Source organism: Carassius auratus, unplaced genomic scaffold (assembly GCF_003368295.1).
Source record: "Carassius auratus strain Wakin unplaced genomic scaffold, ASM336829v1 scaf_tig00214657, whole genome shotgun sequence".
Lineage (NCBI taxonomy): Eukaryota > Metazoa > Chordata > Actinopteri > Cypriniformes > Cyprinidae > Carassius > Carassius auratus.
In genome coordinates, this window is record NW_020527754.1 from 644,080 (window position 1) to 664,613 (window position 20,534).

A 20,534-nucleotide genomic window follows, 5' to 3' on the forward strand; every position below is an offset into this window, starting at 1 on the left:
AATTTACTTATATGACCCTAAACTAAACCCTAATCCTATCCCTAATCATGTACATGAAGTTAATTAATATTACTCTTTACATAAATGTACATAAACTTTACAGTTTACATAAACTGTAATAAGGACACCTTAAAATAAAGTGTAACCAATTTTTATTATTATAAAATATTACATTGTAAAAAAATCATTTCTTTATTCAGGAAATCACAAACATCTACTCCGCGACAAAAAAAGATGACACTACACTGGAGAAGAACATGTATTTTTTTTTATTTCCCTATTTTTATCCAAAATAGGGTGTTTTGAGCATTATTGAATACACATAATGAAATTTGTGTTTAATTTCATACTCGTCGCCCGAGGGCACCCTTGTGCAGAAACTCCACAAGTGAGAGTCACAGAAGTAATATAACTTATGACAACTAATATCGACAAAGGTTGTTTGGATATCACTGTAGCTGAATAAAATGCAGATAGAAATATTTGAACTGCTGAAACTTGAAGACAGTAAACCTATGATTGCAGCATATACAGTATGGTTTATCTTGGCTATTTTTATAAGAATAAAGTATATTTATAAAGCGATGCTAATCGACATCGACTTGGAAGGAAACAGAAATAGATTTGACGATGGATGGACAGATGGTAGGATAGAGGGGTCGATGCATGGATGGATACATGGATGGATAAAAAGATGGATGAAAGGATAGATGGATGCACGGATTGATAGATGCATAGAGATATAGCTGGATGGATAGATGGATGTAAGGACAGAGATGGGACAATGAATGTATGGATGAATAGAAAAAAATGGATGGGAGGATAGATAGATGGGGGGACAATGGATGCTAGGACTGAATTAAATTAGAAAGGATAAGTGTCTGTGACCTGTTAAAAATACTAACATTTGTTTCCCGGGAATTGATTTTACATGCGCAAAAAGCAACAAACAACAGAACATGAGGATTTACATGGTGTTCATATCATATCACGCACCTGCAGCGCTTCTGCGAGTGGAGAAAAACATAATAAATCTAGGCTATATATACCAAATAAATAGGCCTATACGAGAAATATATGTATACTTGAATAATAAATTAAGAAAATGAACGGAAAACGCAGAGTTTCGGTTAATTTTTGTGTTGCGCAAAAGGAAACAGATGACAGTAAGCGGCATCCTAATTTTCGTTAGGCTTGTTTTATGCACAAATATTATTTTTTTATTGTGAATTTATACAAATAAAGGCAAACGGTTTGCAATTCTGATTAGGCTCTCTGTGACTAAAAGTGACTGTGACTCCCACTGTTAGAAGAAAAACAAAACAAGTGATAGCGCTGGCGCTGGATGCTTGCACAAAGTTAAGCTTTGCTACTTTGACAATGCAGCCTGTTAATTATCATAAATAATACAGTCAGTCAAACATATGGAGAAAAAAAAAACACTGCTCAGTTTAAATATGTAAAATCTGTGCTGTTAAGTGTTATCTCCGTACCGCCATGATGTTATGCAAAACATTTTGATTTATGTGGATATTGGAACGCGAGTGAAGAAGGCTATAATAAATAATAATTTGTCATTTAAATACATTGCGAATATGAAAACATTGATTTTGCGTTGAATGAGAGACCCGACATTGCTTTCAGTTTCGTTTTATCCTAAATTTGTTCGTTTTGGCTTCTCGTTTATGTTGCTATAACTTCTTAAAGGATATTTTTTATTCTTGTTCTTTTTTTAAGAACAAGAATAATTTTTATTTTTAATATTTTTTTATATTTTGCGTTGGCATTAGGACTATTTCTGAATGAAATAATAACATTTCACGTATTAATAGACTACGCAATGTATATATTTTTTTCTCTAAAATAATTTTATATACACGTAGCGTAGCCTATTTTAACAGTGCTTCAAACCTTTTTAAATATTTTGATAAACGGCTGAAAATAAATTTTTAAAATGAACATCCCTAGCTAGGATGGATGGAAAGATTGGTAGACGAGATGGATGGATGATAAATGCATGGATGGAAGCATAGATAGAAGAGATGATAAATGGATGCATGGATGAAAGGGTGGATGGATGCATACATGGATAGATGCATAGAGAAATGGCTGAATGCATTGACGGATGGATGGAAAGATGGATAGAAGGTTTGATAGATGATGGTTGGAAGGATAGATGGGACAAAGGATTGATGGATGGATGAATAGAGAAATGGATGGATGGATGGCAATATAGATGGACGGACGAACAGATGGACAGATAGATTTGCATGCAAATATAAATACCAAATCCTGTAAATGTTATTGAAATGCATACTCAGTCATGGCCTGTGCTTGCATACTCCGACCCAATTGAGAAATGTCTTCACGTTCGTTCTGGCTGATGTTTATGAAAGTTGCTTTTTAAAAATATTTTCATTTCCCTTGAAATAACCATAAAGGTCGCCAGTACGTGGCCGGGAGGGCTGAGCCATGAGTAATCACTTTGTTTAGAAAGGTGACATTTATAAATGAAATCTACATAGCAGACACGCAGTGATGATGAAAAAGCGCTGCCTCTGATATTTTAGGGGTTACATTAAGGATCATAAACACGTACGCAAACTCATACTACCCTGCCACCTGTTTTTTTTTTTTACATCTCCCCTGGCTCTCTTTTTCTCCTTTTCATTATTGTCAGTTGCTCTCGCTCTCTTCACACACTTACATCTCTCCCTTTCCTGAAATATGTTTCCTGTGCTGTTCGGTTTATTCTGGGCTTTGGAACAACACCCCTACCATTCACAAACACAGCAAGGCTGTGAAAAGCTTGCAGGAAGTTGTCCCTGGTGAGATTTTTCTCTCCATCCTTTTTTTTCTGCTCTGCTGTTGTTTCTGGAGGAGTTGCTGTAGTTCCATCTATCCACATGTGAATGACAGAAGCTTCTTCGCCATCCAGCTCAGTATTCCCCAGTATGACCATGACCTGAGCTGCTCCGCTGACCTCCAGACTTTAAAATGGAACTAGAGTTATTCTGACCTGCTGAACTCTAGTCTGGAATTTTAACATGAAAATGTGGCCTTTGTTAACTTATGTTATCCTGGCACTCTTAGATTTTCCACAGTAGATGGGCATAAGATTGCATAAGAATTCAGCATATCTCTGTCTGAAAAGTTTTAGTGTAGAATAATTGTTTTTGAATATTTTATTTTATTTTGTTTATTCACATCAAGTATGTACTCTGTTGCTTTAGCAACAAACACTTCCACCTGTCTAGACTAATGCCGCCAGACACCCCATCAATAAAAAAATAAAAAATAAAAAGAAACCTCTGCTGGCATGAGAGAGAGAAACAAATAATAAGAATTTCAAGGCTCAAACATTAAAGACTGTAACTTTATCATAATCCTCAAGCTATTTTTCTATATAACCTGATTGACATGAAAAGCAGTGTTAGGCTGATGTGTGGAAAATATCAGAAGCAGATAAGCTGGGATTTTATGACTTTGACTGAAGTTTTAATATAGCAGATACCCATATTCCAATGCATTTTTTCCTAAAGGTGAAGCCCAAGGTTTATGATACACACACAGTCCTGGAGGTCACAGCCAGTTTGTTGACGCCTTTTACAGGACTGGAAATCTTCTGTCTTTGGCTCTATCATGGATCTGATTTAAAAACCAGAGGGCAAAGTACTGACAATCATTGGCACTTATTATTATTTATTTGCTTTTGTCTTCATTGCGTTTGAAGTGGGCTTACATAAGTTTGGAATGTTCCCATCTTGGAGATCTCCTTTACTCTCTTTAAATGCAGCTTTTGATGATGATCTGGCCTCAATCACACTGTTGTCAGCATTTTGTTGCAGATGCAATCTGGACACATCAATATGTCCTCCAGCAGTACAAGTTTTCCATTTTCCCCTATCAATCAGTCCAAGCAGCCTGGCGGTCTCCAGTTCCTTTGTAGTGCTGTTCAATCATAAGCCCAGTATTCTGGTTGAACACACGCAAATACACAGAGCCTTTGTGGACTTAATTACACATCATTAGGGCCTGATGCACTGCTTGGGCCAAAATGTCAAACTAGATCTTGTGTGGACATAAGGGAAAAAAGCTAAATAACAAGCAAAAAGAAATAACCTTTTTTTGTAAATTGCTACATGCACCTTTCTGCCATCTGGTTGCTAAATCTTAATGAATTGTGGCTCATCTGTTCTGCTTCATTTGCTGCTCATCTGTATTCTCAATCAGTTGTCACATACATGCATGTCAGTCTGGACTGCTGTTGTTGCTGTCGCTGAATTGCATCGTCCACGAAGTCTGATGCCTTACATATGCTAATATACTACAGACTGAATCTGTTGTGCAGATGAAGCATTATTTTACTGAGCTCGGATGTATTTTATAGCCTGTTACATAAATGCATATGTCTTGATGGGCACAACTGATTCACAGTGAAACAAGACAAGGTCTAGTGTCTTGGTGGGTGGTGGATGTTATAATCTAAAATATTAGGTAAGTTTTTTAGTACTTAGTATAGCTATTTTTTATTAAAAACAGTCAGTACTAAACAGAACAGACTCTGATATAAGTGTTATCCACACAAAGCTTTTTCTTTAATGCAAAAAACGAATTACAAGATTAATCATGATTGTTTGTTTAAATCTGTTTGTTTTTTCAGTTTAATAAGTTAACAACACAAAGTCAAGATCTGCGTAGCACCTGAAGTACATGTGTCCAGTCTTAGACTGCAGTTGCAGCAGAAGGTACGCAGCGTAAAAGCCCAACTGCCCAACTGTTAGCCCAGACTAGTGCTGTGAATCCAGCAGGGGAACGTGTGGAATGAAGCCTTTTAAAGTTTTGCAGCATCAGATCTTTAGCCTCTTCACCCTGAAGTTTTTACTCATTTTTTTCTCACCCTATTTTTCACACATGCTTCTCTCTCTATCCATATGTTGACAATCTCCAAGGTCCTCCTTTTTCTCTCTTCCACTCGCTTGTTCCCTCTCTCCCACACCTCACTCAATCATTCTGATTACATCCAGAAGGGTGCACCAAGTGTTTCACAATCAACCTCTCCAATTAAAAAAAATAAACTGTTGTATTTAGAATAGGAGGGGTGTTGTGGGAATCCATTAATGTGAGTGGAGTGTGACTACTCAGTCACTGAAAGCCCAATAGGAAACACCAGCAGCCGGTGGAGAAAAATTAGCCCAATCCTTTTTGGGCTCTGATATATGGCGCACATCTCTGCTGCTGTCCATTGTTTTCAATTACGACTTTAAGCATGGCCTCCTGCATGCCAAGCAATGCTCCCCCTCTGTTTTCTTTTTTCATCATAACCCCATTTCTCTCTCTCTCTCTCTCTCTCTCTCTCCGACCAATTACACAATGGACAGGTGTCGTGTAGGGCTAACAGATTGGCCAACCCACCTCTGTCTATTTTTCTCGCTGTGCTTCTGGAGCTCTCAGCATAAGCTCCCTGGTGATGGTCACAATAACAGACTCTTTTCTCTCTCTCGTTGTCATCTGAGTGACTATGAGACATGAGGGTGAGAAGTTCATCATGCAGTCAATCATGTCTAATGAACGGTTAGACCCTCTTCCAACACCCACGATTTTGACAGGGGTTTTGCATGTAATTAGGAAACGGGAATCATGAGGTGAATTTAAGTTATAAAAATGCAAGACCCTGCACAGCTTGAAAGCTGTTCAAGTGTTTCTGTATATACTGTACTGTAAGTTGAATTTGCATTAATTTTGACACATTTTATTATTACTGTAGGTCTTAATCAAAGTAGATGGCATAGTTAAAGTCCCCACGAAATCCAATGTTGCTCCAAAACAGTGACAAAATTTGCATTTAGAAGATATAAGCATTCAAAGCTTGCAGTTCATCTCTCCTGCCAAAATGACTCAGCGAATGGTCATAGCTTCTCATCATAGCTTCTGACCAATCAAATGCTCTCTAGTATCTGAAGTGCCCACCTCCTGCACTGTAACTGTAGACTGAAGTACCGGCTGAGATCAGTCACTTGTTCACAGTGTAGTATGTCCTGTACAGTCATATGCACGAGTCAGCATTTATTAAAAACTTTTGCAACTACACAGCCACAGCATGATTGACCACTTTTTAGTTTTACTATGGGTTTCATATTAAATCTAGGGGGTAATCTACTAGACTGTAGCTGTCAAATGCGGGTTTACCGAGCTCATCGTTTCTGGCCCGAGCAGATATAAACAAAACGCTATTGACTACTTTAAAAAGGGGGCGGGGCTTCTTGATATTTCCTGCCCTCTTTTTCTGTTTCAGTTGAAATTACGTCACCACATAGAATTGTTCTGCTTGTTTCAGTGCACTTCAGGGACCTTTAAGGCCCAACGAGTCAGAATGAAAGTTTTAGTTTGTAGCTTTACATTAGTATTTTTTAAATTATTTTATATTCTATTCTATTTTATTTTTAGATGTGATTTATTGTAAGAATATTTATTCTACACATTTCATTTTACATGTTTAGGAATTTCAGTGTGCAGAAACGTCCTATTTTATATTTTACGTTATTTTGTAGTTCAAAAAAGTTAGAGTTGTGTGGTTTTCAGTCTGTTTCTTTTATTTCATGTTGGGATTTATTTATTTTTACATACTTTGTTTTGGATTGGCTATTTTATTTTTACTTTAAGATTTCATAAATGTAAATATGAAGAAATGTATTTCTCAGTGTGGTCAGAGTTGCTTGCATGCAGAGGCAGAAATAAAGCGAGAACCGTGCAAAAGAAAGTTTGAAATGAATTCTGCAGATTCTTTTGGTCACACTGGATCTCTCTAGTGTGCTTGATACGGTTTAATTGATGATATCAGCATCCAGTGCTAAAAAGCTATTTTAATTCCTTTATTTCTAATTTGCATTTTAAAAATGTTAGATTCCCCCAAAGCTTTTCATACTGAACATTTATCAGATTTGAATCTTCCAGGATTTGCAAGATGGATGAATAATTTATGCATTTCCTGTTTGCTCTCCGAGTTGACTTAACACTCATCTTTGTGTCTTCAGATAACATAAAGCGCAAGTTGCGCCGGCGCCCGATTTGGGGGAGGGGCATCATCAGGAAGAAAAAGAGCTATAAAAAGGAGGAAGCAGAGGAAGATGATGACCTGGAAGAAGAGGAAGGAGCGGACGACTCTGCTGCAATGGTGCAAGGTGATGCTTGTCTCACCCAGGATGAGTCGTCCTGTGATGCTGTGGAGCTCCATCCTGACAAGCAACCACTCCAGGCCAACGGACACATCCTCTCCACGGAGGAGGAGAACTCCTCTGAGCCGATGGCCACTCAGGACCCTCAGGGAGAGAAAGAGCCCATCAAGGCCCCCTCGGAGGAGGCTTCCAGCTGTAAGGAGGCCAAAACGGTCCCCGCTCCTCAAGAGTGTGTGAATGGAAATGAATCTATGGACAGTGTGTACAGTGAGGCTCTTGATGAAGAAACCGAGGTAGACTCTATTAAAAAAGATGCACTTGAGGTGGAGCACAAGGAGCCTTCTGCCCCAGAATGCAATGCAAAAGAGAATACAACAGAAGCGGAGGGGATGGCGTCTGATGGCGACCATGAAACAGAAGGTATGGCGTGTTTACCAAATTATTAACTAAACACACATATTTTCAAACATTTAAAATAGTAATGCATTAAGTTTAGAGATGCAGAACACTGCAATAAGCATAATCATATATTATTCTCTCAAGTATTTAAACGTAATCAAATAAATAACTGCCCGAAATAACATTTTAGACTTACCAGATGTCCATAAACATGCAGGACAGATGAATAATTCCTAGTATTGATAGACAACTGTACAGTTAATCACAGTTTGGAGGAAAATGCTTCAAAACACCATCTGTTTGTGAGCGTTTCTCCTGCTGAGAGTTAAATACACCAACAGAAACACCCTGCGGACTCGTGTCTTCTTTTCCGTCTGCTTGTCCTTCACCAGGTGTTTCTGGTGTGGTGCGTGTGCAGTTTTATTTATAATTTTTTTCATAGTGTGACTTTGCTTAATTTTAAAAGGTTCATCAAAAAGGCAGCAAAAGCCAAACGAGTCGGCCGTCGGACTCGAGGAGACTGTGGAACTTCCACCACCTCCGGCTCTCGTGGTTGACCACCAGCGGCTCAAGGTGAGATGAATATTAGAATTAGAAGTTATTCCTAAGAACTGAAATGTGTACTCTTTCATTCAATTGTAATGGTTTCTTCCACCTCTGAAACCAGTATCATAACCCACATCAAACTTTAGAACTTAATGCGTTGGAAATGCGTTTTTCTGCTGTCTGTGATTATCTTCAGTAGTTGTTCAGAAGTAACATACATCCCATTAGCTCACATTAGCGTACTGTAGCTGTGCTGTGATATACCCATCTCAGAGTGAGGGAAATCACTCCAATCATCAACTCATCAGTGTGGAGGCTGCTTCATCATCATCATCATTAGGCTGTTTAGGCCATTTTTGGAGGTATTCATTCACTCTCATTCGTTCAGTCATTCATTTCCGTTTAATTATTTGCTATCGAGTTCATCAAATTACGGTAGCAATCATCGATTTTGTTTCTCCTCTTACAAGCATATTTGAGCTTTAGTTCCACTCTAGATAGCACCAGTGCTGCTTTTAACAAGGTCATCATCTTCAAAAGGGTGTTTAGAGAAGGGAGAACTAGTTTGCATACTGCCTTGTTTACAGCCTTTTTTTATATATATATTTTTGATAATAGCTGTTATTTATGGAACCTTGTTTCCACCACTTAACCACTTCAGCTGTTGATGTGGTTAATTAAAAAAAGTAATTGTAACTTTTTATCTCACTTATGAATTTTTTTTATCAGAATCATGTGAAAACTTGCAATTGCAAGAAAAAAACTCAAAATTGTTTATAACTTGCAATTCATAGAAAAAAGTTTTAGAATTGTGAGTTTATTTCTCACAATTCTGACACTTTTCTCATAATTGTGAGTTTATATCTTTGAGTTTGTATCTATATTACAATTCTGAATTGTGGGGAAAAACATCTATTTTATCTATATCTATCTATTATTATTGTTCATTTTGAAATGGTATATGAAACGGCATATTAATAATAATTATGTATTTTTATTTATTGTTAATATCACTGAATATTTTTAATTGGTACATGAAACTGTATCTTAAGCTACATACTCTATCATTCTGATTTCTTTGGTTATTATTCATTCGGTGAGTTGTTTAATTTTCTGATAAGAATAAAATATTTATTTGTATTTATTTTACTCTAGTTTACTCTGTTAAATTTTTCCAGTCCTATCAAATAATGAATATAAATTATTTAAAAAAAAATTGTCATTTATTAAAATGGAAGTTGGAGTCACGTTGCATTTCGGGATGCAGTGCTCCTTGAAGTGTGCTTGTGGTATATAGTATACAGTTTTGCAAATGTAGTGTGCAATTTCTAGTAGACGTAGTACAGTAGTATGGCATCCGGAACACCCCCTTATTTTGACTTCATATGCTGCACATCCTGTTTGCTAACTAGCGAGTGAAATGTGTGAGACTTACACTTTCAACACAGCAAATGGCAGTCGTGCTGAGATTTCTTCTCATCAGGACCAAAGTGCCAACTGTAGTGCTCAGACTGGTGATAGCAGCATCTGAAGAAGAGACGGCGCAGTCAGCTCTATCGCATGACGACACACAACACACCCCGCCGCCATATCATCTATCACACCATCATCACTGAAAACCCCCTCCCTGAGGACTCCTTACACGGCTCGCCGGCCGCTGGGCTGTGTGAAGGCCAGAAGCACGTGTGGAACTAATCCACCGCCTTATTTGTTCATTTACCCAGAAAAGGCTGATATCTTTAAGAAACAGATCGTGAAGTGACGGATGCTGTGAATAATTGCTTTTTCATCCCTGGCTTATGGAACAAATTGAATTGCCGTTGAAGTGGGGTGAGAGTTACCATTTAAGCGGGTATCTCCTGTTTGGGGTAGCAAAATACCTGACACATATTAGGAATGAGAAGTGGGCTGTTTTCCTGTGCCTCATTCATATTCATTGACTGGAGATGCGCTCATTACTATTGACATTTTTGAAGCGCAGCACGGCCCTCAAATAGGTTTGGAATTAAAGGGCCGTCACAGGAAACTATGAGCTTCAACTTGCCTCGGTGCTTTTTTGCATTGCAAGAAGCCAGCATCACATCATGTGTCAGTGTTTGGATGCATAACAACACTGAATTTAAAGAACATAGAGCAGTGAAAAACCAAACTAGTTGAGTCTGGAGATTTGGAAGGGTTGTCTTCTCCCTTGCTCTTTAATGTGATCATGGCCATTTGGCTCCATCGCTCAACTAGAAGACATTCTTGTCTAAGTCTGCCTTTGCCTTGGAAACTGCAGAAGGTTTTATCCTCTCATTTAATGTTTTCTTAAAAGTATGCTGCTTATAGCATGTCAAGCTTCATGTCTGCTGTTCTCCTGAATCTCTGGAAACTTGTCAAGAATGTGTCTGGTGTGCATTTTACTGCAACATCGAACAGAAAGAAATAAGAAATTATAATATTCTTAAAGAAAATTAGGCTTATTTAATGGATATTTTTGTGTTGTGATATTTATTATTTAAATTTACTCATGTATTACCTTGTGTGCTATTTAAATCATTTATTTTTGCAGGACATCATGTTAGCACTTTATTTTAATATCATACTTTTTTAGGGGAAAAAATATATTATGGTGTATACTATATGAACTCTAGAAGTCTCTTAAACAAAAAATAGATGCACGAGCATTACAAAGAAACCACATGAAAATGTGACACCAGTTGGACAGTATCTTTGCTTTACTGCTACTGTCACTGGAAATGACAACACGAGAAGCAAGCATGCAATTGTTTCTGATTGACCGAACTTAAACCTTTGTTTTAGAACAAGAGTTAGAGATTTGACATTTTGAACCGCACATCAGACTGTGTAAAAGACATGATTATATTCGGCAGTTCAAACCTGAAGTCTGTGTGTTTTAAACTTTTCTTTCTTTTTTAGTAGCTAATACTAGGCTAGGTTGGTGTGTCAGATTAAGACCAGAGGTGATTGATTTTACATCGAACATAATGTCAGTAGCTCAAACGATGTGTTGATGATGCAAAGACTTGAGCAGCACAGTCTCTTAACCCTGTAAAGCCTCAAATATGACTGAATGGTCCAAAAAAATGGAACAGTTTGCTGCACTTTGCTTGTGTTTTTTTGTGAAGTATGATTTGAACGTCTGACTTAAATGGCTTGTACACTATGATATCAGTGGGAATATGAAGCTCAGACTTGAAGAGAAACATAAACATTTCTCTTTTTTTGTGCTTTTCATTTCTGGGTGAACTATTCTTTTAATATCTGTGCTCTAAAGTCTGCTTTTCTTTAGGAATAAAAGAAAAATCTTTTCCATTGCTGTGAGATAGTAATATCACCCAGTGCAGCACAATACATCCTTATGTCTCAAATTGATCTCAAAGGTTTAATTTTGCACAGTTCATCCTGTGGATCTTCCACAGCAGTGGCATCACTTCTTCCACTTCTCTAACTTGACCCCTTCAGCTTTCGGTTTGTCTTAATAGAGTGTATTGTACATGTTCTGCAGCTGGTGCACATGAGAGATTTGTATTAAAATTGAAAACCGGCATGTGCGCTTCTTTCTCGGAACATTTCTAGCTTAAACACAGCCCTTCTAAATCTAGCTCGTGAAATCTGAATCTAGCTCAGAAAATTGGACTAAATTATTTAAAATGTTTTATTATTTAACATAACTTATTATAGCCCTCAGTTATAAGAATACTACAGTATCTGACGTTATTCAGGTAAATTAGATTTGAAATTAAAAATTGTGTGTGTGTGTGTATAAAATAACTTAATAATTTATATGAATAACATCAGGTTTAAAAGCATTGTGTTCAGTGATCATAAAACGGCCATTACGTATTTTATTATTATATAAAAGTAAACTATTTTTTGTTTGTGGCATAACATTTCAGCCTTTTGTTTTTTAAGCAAAGAAGTCCAGAGAAAATCAATATGTGCTGTAACATATGTCAGTCTTGACCTTCCTCAAGCAGACTAATGGTTTGCTTTCTAGTTTTGCTTTTTTACATTGCAAAATATTTATAACCCTCTGACATTTGTGTATCTGTGTAGGTTGGTGAAGCAATGCTTCATCCAGCAGTTACTGTTATATTTTTATTTTAAATACAAATCTCTGGGTGTTATTTGTTTGTATGGGAACCTGAAATTTTCTTAAACTTTATAGAATAAAAGGTTTTTTGGGCTTTAACTTTTTTGTTTGTAACTGTGAAAATGTAAATCTTTCCGTTATTTAACCGGCTTGTTCTCCGTATCACTCCATCTGTGGGATTGATGTCTGGGCTGGTCATGTTATTACCAAACGAGTCTTCTAGTCAAAGTCAAATTGACTGTTAAACAAGTCTTTTAAAGCTAGGATTACCGTTCTATTCAGGGTTGATGGAGGGAATCTGCCATCCATGACCGTTCTCCCACAGTCAGTGACACTGAGATGAAGCAGTGACCCAGAGAAACAGCAAGGCTCCACACCTAATCGCAGTAATTGACACGTTAGTGAAGTGTGCTAATAATTGAGCATTTTCTCTCCTGCCATTCATAACATGTTATATTACTTTAAGACTGTTTATAAGAGTTTTTAATCAAAACAATTAACAAATATATAAGTAATGAATAATTCCTATGGCAATAAATGTAAAAAATCAACAGTAAGTTCAAAATAATTTTTTTTTTAATGTAAAAATACATTTTATATATAGCATAGAAATATAATCAGAAATATTATTGTATTTTGATGTAATGCTATGTGTTTGTGGTTTAAGGTTCAAAAAACACATTTTCCATATAATGTACATTATTGTTGCTCCTCTATGCTCCGCCTTTCTGAAACACGTCAATTTTTACAAACTTCATCGTTCTGAAAAGCAAGGTGTGCGCTTATTGGCCAACTATCCAGTGCGTTGTAATTGGCTGAATATCTCAAACTTGTGATGGAAATGTTACACCCTTAACATAATGTGGCATTTGTTACATCCAGTGGGGACATAATTACTGATTATAATGACTTATACTGTCTTTTTACACGTTCCGTTGCGTATCACGCCGTGTAAACATAAAACCATGTCTGCATTTGTAGTCAGAGAAACGGCAAACAACATTTGCTACTCTACACTGCTCAAAACTCACGTTTGAATCATCAGTGACAAATCCTTCAAATATGAAAAAATGCCTAGAGGCTGTGAGTCAGAAGCGCCACACTGTCCTTACAAAGTTGAAACTGCCCCACTTTATAGAAACAGTGCATTGTAGGTTAGTGGTTCAGGAAACGGTCCTCGTCCTCTGTAAAATGTGCTGCACACATCTGAATATATGGTTTGAATAGTTGTGGAACGGTGTTGTAAATACAACTTAACCACTGATTTCTAGTTGTGTCCTCTTTTAGAAGGCCAAAGTAGTTTCGCTTCCACAACAAAACACACAGTATCTCCACAACATGGCGGCAGGAACAACGAGAATAAAAGTTATGCCGCCTTTCTTTGTGTGAACATTTGGGCAGAGTTATGCAAACCTTCCCACATCGTGACGTGGGGGTGTGTTAGAATGAGCCGTTTTAGGTGCGTGTGGTTGACTTTAGTCTTTGCAGTTTTACAGATCTTCTTTATGCACCAAGAGCTTGTAGCGCTCCAAAGAGAAAGAAAAAATTGAAATCACATCATATGACGCCTTTAATCTCATGGTGAAAATAAAAAATAATGTAAATTATTATAGAGGGCATAATTGCATGAACATTTATTCTACACTATTTTCTCCATTTTAAAAGTTTTCAATAGAGTTTTGAACAGACACTTATGTCTATTTCAGCCAGTTATACATGATTATCTAACGAATAAAGTCACTAATAGCATCTGTATACTACAAACTTCAGTGCTTTCTGAGGAATGGGGTCGTTTTCCATTGTTGTGCTCTTCAGTATAATGATATTTACCTTCAGTGTCCTCCAGTGGTTTTTAATGAACACATTTGGTTGTTTTCATTGGTTCAAGGGCTGTCATCTTGTTGCAAAGATACAATTTCAAACCTGTCCACAGGAGATGTCTTTTCTCATTAAATTTCTCCCCCAAACCAAACCTGAGTCCGCAATTACTGCCGTCCATTAGTAATCTGGGCACACTCCTTTCTGGGTCCAACCTTATCAGAAAGCAGCACTGTTTATGTTGACTCAGGCCGGTGCAGTCCAAGTAATGACTTGTCTCAGCGAGATTTGATGAGCTCACGATTGGCCGGAGGATGGTTGTGATGAACATGTCAATTGAAAGGCCACTGTGAAGTCTGAGGCGTTTTAATTAAACCGAGTGCAAACAGTAAATACTCGCATTCTGGAGCTGTGCATGAAATGGAAGTTAATTATGATGTGCCTTAATTAGCTGTAGTCGTGATCTTAATTGCTTTTGAAGATGGCTGACCTCCCTTCCTGGGCGAACGTGTTGGGAGTTCAATGTTGTCACTGTCGTTTCGTTTGCAGGTGTCTGTCTGGTCAAACTGTCTTCTAGAGGTTACCCTATCGCTTAATGTTCATTTATTTTTCCACTTTGTGTGTGTGTGCACGCGCATGCATGCAGTTCTCATGTGTCTCATTTAACACTGTACATTTTCTGTTCTGAATGCTTTCCATTTCTCTGGTAATTGCCTGTAGAGCAGTGTTACTGTTATCTCAAACATTTCCATGAATCCTTTTCTATCCATTAAGGTCCTGAAAGTTGAGTGCGTAGTATTTTCCAGTAATCACAAACTGATTTGTTGGTCAGAAACTGTGGAAAACCAAAAATATTTTTTTTGTGTGCGTTATCCATTCACACCTAGAGGGTCTGGAAATAATTAAAATGATTGTAGAAGGTTGATTTGTGGCTGTGATGAGCAGGATTTGGCACCTGTGAGGTTTCCTTCACACTGCGTTAGCTGTCAGCCTCCATTTCCTTCACTGCATGTTTGTAGCGCGTTCTCTGGAAACTAAAACAATGTCATTAAACTTCAAATTAAGCCTCTTCAAGACTGTTCCAAACACCACAGTCATTTTCGAGCAGCGCAGCAAACTGCGGGACACACATTCATCAGCGGCTTTAGTGCTTGGCTGGAATGTTATTTATTAGCAGGTGCAGGTCAAACTTCCCCACGAAAATCAGAACGAGAGACCGACTGTGCTGCTCGTATGTCAGCACGTACCTTACTAAAATGCTTGATGCGCGTGTAATTTGAGGATTATATGTGATTCATTCATTACCTCACTTCCAAATGCCTCCTTTAGAGCCAGATCTTACTTGAAAGAAAATGACTCATTTCTAGTGTAAGTGCTTTTCCCTCCAAAAAAAAAAAGTAGACCCATTATGTGAGTGCCATTACTCCTGCCATTAACAAACAATGAGCTAAGGATATTGCTTCTACATTGGCAAATTTAGCAGTGTGTTTCAAATCTAACCACACTTTTGAACAGTATGCTTTCTTTGTAAGCAGTGGTTCATCCAAAAATGTAATTATTTTCTTATCCTCATGTCATTCCAAACTCATAGAGCACAACAGGTGACATACTAAAGACTTGATTAGGTTTTCCATGCAGTTACAGACACAAAAGCACTATCTTCTGAATCTTTGTGTATAAACTGATTCAAAATTAAGTTGTTTTCCACTGATAATTGTTAACTGCTGCGACGGGGTGGAATCAGTGAGTTGAACTGAAGAACCAAATCAGTCCATTTCAAATGAATCACTGGTTTTATGAACCTAATCAAATGATTCATTGAAAATATTCAAATGATTCTTCCATGAACTTCTCTTATGAACTCATTTGAGTCCTTTCTTCACACAAAGCCGTCGTATGACTTCAGATGACTTGAAATAAGCCATATAAACTGTCATGTTGAATTCTTTTTTTTTTTCACTCCGTGTTAATTGAAATTGCATGGAAAAGAGCTAATGATGACAGAAATTAATTTTTTGAGACAATTAATTTAGTCTACTCATGTTTAATTTTCCTGTCTTTCAGGCTCTGTTGGAGAAGGTGGTTGTGAATAGCGACGGCTTTAGTGTGGATCATCTGGAGAGGCTTTACTCAGTGCTCAGCCAGTGTATTTACCAGCACCGCAGAGACTACGACAAGACCTGTCTGATAGAGGTTGAGACACACACACACACACACACACACAGAAACACAGATCAATATGATGTACAAGTCAGAAGTTGTCAGAAAGAGCTTTATTGCCAAGTTTGTTTGCACATACAAGGAATTTGTTTTGGTGACAGCAGCTTCCAGTAAACAGAGACAACACCACCACACAGATAATACAAAATAAAGATGTGAATAAAATACACACACACACACACACACACACACATATATATATAAAGGGTTCTATTTTCTTTCACAGTTTTATCAATTTCCATGTCTTGTTTCATGGGTGCTGGCAAGCGATATACCCACAGAAGGAAATAGATTGTACATACACATATTTAAGAGACAGTTTGTATGGTAATTGTACCACATGTTAGCAGGCAAACCACTTTCACTAGATAATAATTCATTACCATTATTTGATTTGATATACAAGCCTATATCACATTAAATTTTATTTTGTGTGCTAATGTTAAACACACAAATATTTCTATATGTTTGAATTTATGGGAATTTTCTTTTTTTAAACTTAAAAATACATCTGTTTTATTTGATTTGAGATACAAGCCCAGACCATATTTTATTTAGTTTTATTTCAGTTTATATGCTGATGTTATACTTAAAAATGCATACACATACATGCATACATACATTTGTATATATTGTTAGAATGCTTAATTTTGTGCATTTTTGTTGAATCTTATCTTATTATATATGTCATCTTATTCTAAACTGAAGTAAAACCAGTTATAAACTCTGAATTAGACTATAAATATACTTAAAAATGTTTTAGTACTTCTGTTTCTTTTTCCAATTATTTGTTATAATATTTGCTGAGCGAGTAGAATCTTGAATTAAAATGAGCCCATTATTAACTAGTAGCTCCATACTGACTAATGACTCGTAATGTTCAGTTCAGTCATGTGTCATGTGTGTGTGACAGCAGCTCAGAGGAGATGGATACACAGTGACTGAACACGACACACTGAACAGCTGCTGTGTGTTTAAATTATGCCGGTGCACCGATGGCGGAGAGCTCTCACACGGCCTCATGGGAAATTATGTGCGCTGTTCTCAAATACAATAGTAATGGTAGCTGCCCAGCAGAAACAGATTAGAGTTGCTCCAAGGAATTACGGCCGGCGCGACTGAAGGCTAATTTGCATGTTGTGTACCAGTTCCTCTTTGAGAGAACCCTAATGGAGTCGTATTTATTAATTCCAGTATGATTCGCAATCCAGGCCATCTGGAAAAGCTGTATGTGTTTAGATTTTAATTCGTTGTCTCCATCAGATCGTTGGATCTTTTGCAGCCGGTGGACAGGAGGTGGAGATCCACAGAGGATAGTGGAAATTGGACATGATTTTGTTAATTGTTCACAATGCCCTGTGCCATAAGAGTTTAATTGTTAGCTGCACTTTGACCTGAAAAAGAATTACAATGGCAAATAAAAAGTCCAGAGTCCTTACTAGATGCAGTGTGTCAAAGTCGATTACATGGTTGCTGTTTTGGTCTTGTTACACTGGGTAGCTCCGCCCACAGTGGAATCTCATTGGTTTAGAATTCTGCTTTATATAGCGGTTTAAACGGATAGTTCAACCCAAAAACTAATTCTGTCATTATTCACTCACCCTAATATCGATCAAAACTGGTTTGTTTTTCTTGAAATACATACTTTTTCATACAATAAAGGATTCTACAGCTGTCAAACAATGTTTAATTTTTAATGAATTATATCAACACCAAGCTAGCTTTATATAAACATATGGTGTACATTTATGGTGCTTTTTTTTTTGTCCTAAGCAACTCTTGGTCACCATTCCCTTTATTTTGTGGAAGAGAGCAGCTCGGACTCTGCTAAATATCTCCCTTTGTGTTTGATAGAAGAAAAAAGTCATACAATTAAAAGAAAAACATGAGGGTGAATACATGACACACTGTACATTTTGGGGTGAACTGTGCTTTAAAATACCGATTATTTTGGGATTTTGTCACTGTGGAAGAAAAATTATTTTATGTTGGAAACATGTCACATTATTAGGACATGGTATAAAAATAGACCAGAAACTCCTTTCCAAACCAAACTCTGATAGCTGATCACCTTTGATTTAGTCCCTTTGTACATGAAATAACTTTCTGCCATGATGGTTGAATTAATCATGATTTTACTGCTGGCATCTTGATAGCAAGATGATACAAATCTTGCCATGCAGCAGAAAAAAAAGTGTGTATGTGTGTGTGTATATATATATGACGAATACCACTATTTCTGTTTCAAACTTTCACATAGCAACTTTAGGTTATAATAACATAAAACATTTAAATCCAGGTTTTGATTTTGAATTTTTTTTTTTTTTAAATTGTAAAAAAAATTCCACAAAATGCGATAAATCCATCACACCTTTTTTTCGCAAAAAGCAATAAATCCATTGAATCAATATGAAAATAAATTTTCACATTGAAACTGATGAAAATACACAAATGGTAAGTTGATCCACACATGACAGCCTCTAAATTGGTCAATACTAATCTTATACAGGCACTGGACTAAAAGTACATTCATCAGTCATCGCTTCCAAAATGAATTCAGCGGGTCATCTTGTTAATGCTATAAATTAATTAGAGCAATAAAATAAAATTTCATCAAGAACAAGAACATTAACAACACATTAGACCACAGAAATTTCTAAATGACATTTCCATTACATTCAACTTCCAAAAGTGCATTGATCTTTGCCATGGTACATTCATTTAGTGGACTACTTCTATGTGCTCTATTAACAAAAACATGAATATCATTGATAAAAACACTAACACTGACAAGCTACACAATATCACGTTCATAATTGAATGCGATTCATCATAAAGCGTTGCTTGTCAGTGATCTATGGCTCTCTGTATTATATGCATCTGAATCATTTCCATCTGAAAGAATGTGATTGAGAGTTACGGATATTAATAACAACCATCATGATGCGCATGACAATCACATGCGTTTTATCGTACAGCCCTTGTTTGTTGATCACAAAGTAGATCAGGAAATTAGGATGCTGGGTGTATTCAGAGCACCGCCATTAAGTGCATGAAATGGTGCACTGTGATTGGTTGTTACAGTTTACAGTGAATGGAATGGTGTGCTCTGATTGGTTGAGCGGATATATTGCATTCTGCAAAAAAGGGAGACTGGCATTTGTTGCGGTTTGGAAAAAAAGGGAGAAAACGACATAACTGCGAATATCGCATTTTGCGTATACTTATTCAGTAAGGACACATTTCAAATAAATGCTGTTCTTTTAAGCTTTCTATATTTTATATATATAAACTGTATTGGGGTTTCCACAAAAATATAAAGTGCAGCCTTGGTGATCATAAGAGACTTTTCAAAAACATTACAAAATCTTTCTGGCCACAAACTTTTTAAAGAGTAACTAAACCCTAAACCAACTTTTTTTAGTTAATGATCTGTAAGAATGTTTCCAGCATGATGTAAGCAGTTTCCAGCTCACCACGCCCCTTTGTACGAGCTACCACGCCCTTAGCAGTATAAAACCATCTTGTTTCGTCGAAATCACCGTAGTGAGTCAGGAGCTGGAATTGCGAGTATTGAAAATGACCAGGATAGACTATTATAGCATCTATTTAGCATAGCATTTATATAGTTATTTAGATTATTTTGTGTAGCCTATGTAGTTAATTAGCATAGTTGTTAGTGTAACGTTAGTATTGTTAGAAGCATAGTTAGTTAGTAGCATAGTATTGCATCAGTTAGGATAGCTTCAAGTTAGCATAGATTTGTCTGTATTTAGTACAGTGGTCAGGATGGTACATAGGTTTAGTGTTGCTGGTTGCGACAGCACTGCTGGACTGCTAGTTTCCCAGCAGACTTTAAAATTAGGCGCCAGTGGTTGCATGCACTTGGCCTGGAAGACTGCGAGTTCCCGCCTAGAGCTGGAGTGTGCAAACTGCATTTTACGCAGGATTGCTTCTCCAACGCAATGGAGGTGGAAATGGGCTTCTCCACACAGCTCGAGGTGAAAAGCGTCGCGGTTTGGGAGTTAAGACCATAGTTTGAGCCAGCGGCTCGAATTGATCTAGCGCAGGACACAGACACCTCGACATCCTCCACTTCAGGTGAAGTCCTGTATTTCAAATGAACGCTCAGTTGCAAAGCTAATTGTGTCATTACAGTCACTCTCCATTTTAGCGACTCTGACAGCAGCTGTCAATCAATCCGTCACTGCGGGTCTCAGGTTCACGCCCCATGCACTCAGCCCCGCCATCGGTTCATCTCCTCTATCTCCGCTGTGCTC

General features: G+C 37.2%; 1 protein-coding gene across 2 annotated transcripts in view; it reads left to right on the forward strand.

Moving 5' to 3' along the window:
• Window positions 1–20,534, forward strand: part of LOC113092586 (ATPase family AAA domain-containing protein 2B-like) — a 77,580-nt gene that overhangs the window by 53,543 nt on the left and 3,503 nt on the right. For both annotated transcript variants that reach the window (XM_026258233.1, XM_026258234.1), the window contains exons 25-27: window positions 7,035–7,595; window positions 8,041–8,147; window positions 16,099–16,227. In XM_026258233.1, coding sequence (XP_026114018.1) covers window positions 7,035–7,595; window positions 8,041–8,147; window positions 16,099–16,227 — 797 coding nt within the window. The remainder of the gene's footprint in view (window positions 1–7,034; window positions 7,596–8,040; window positions 8,148–16,098; window positions 16,228–20,534) is intronic.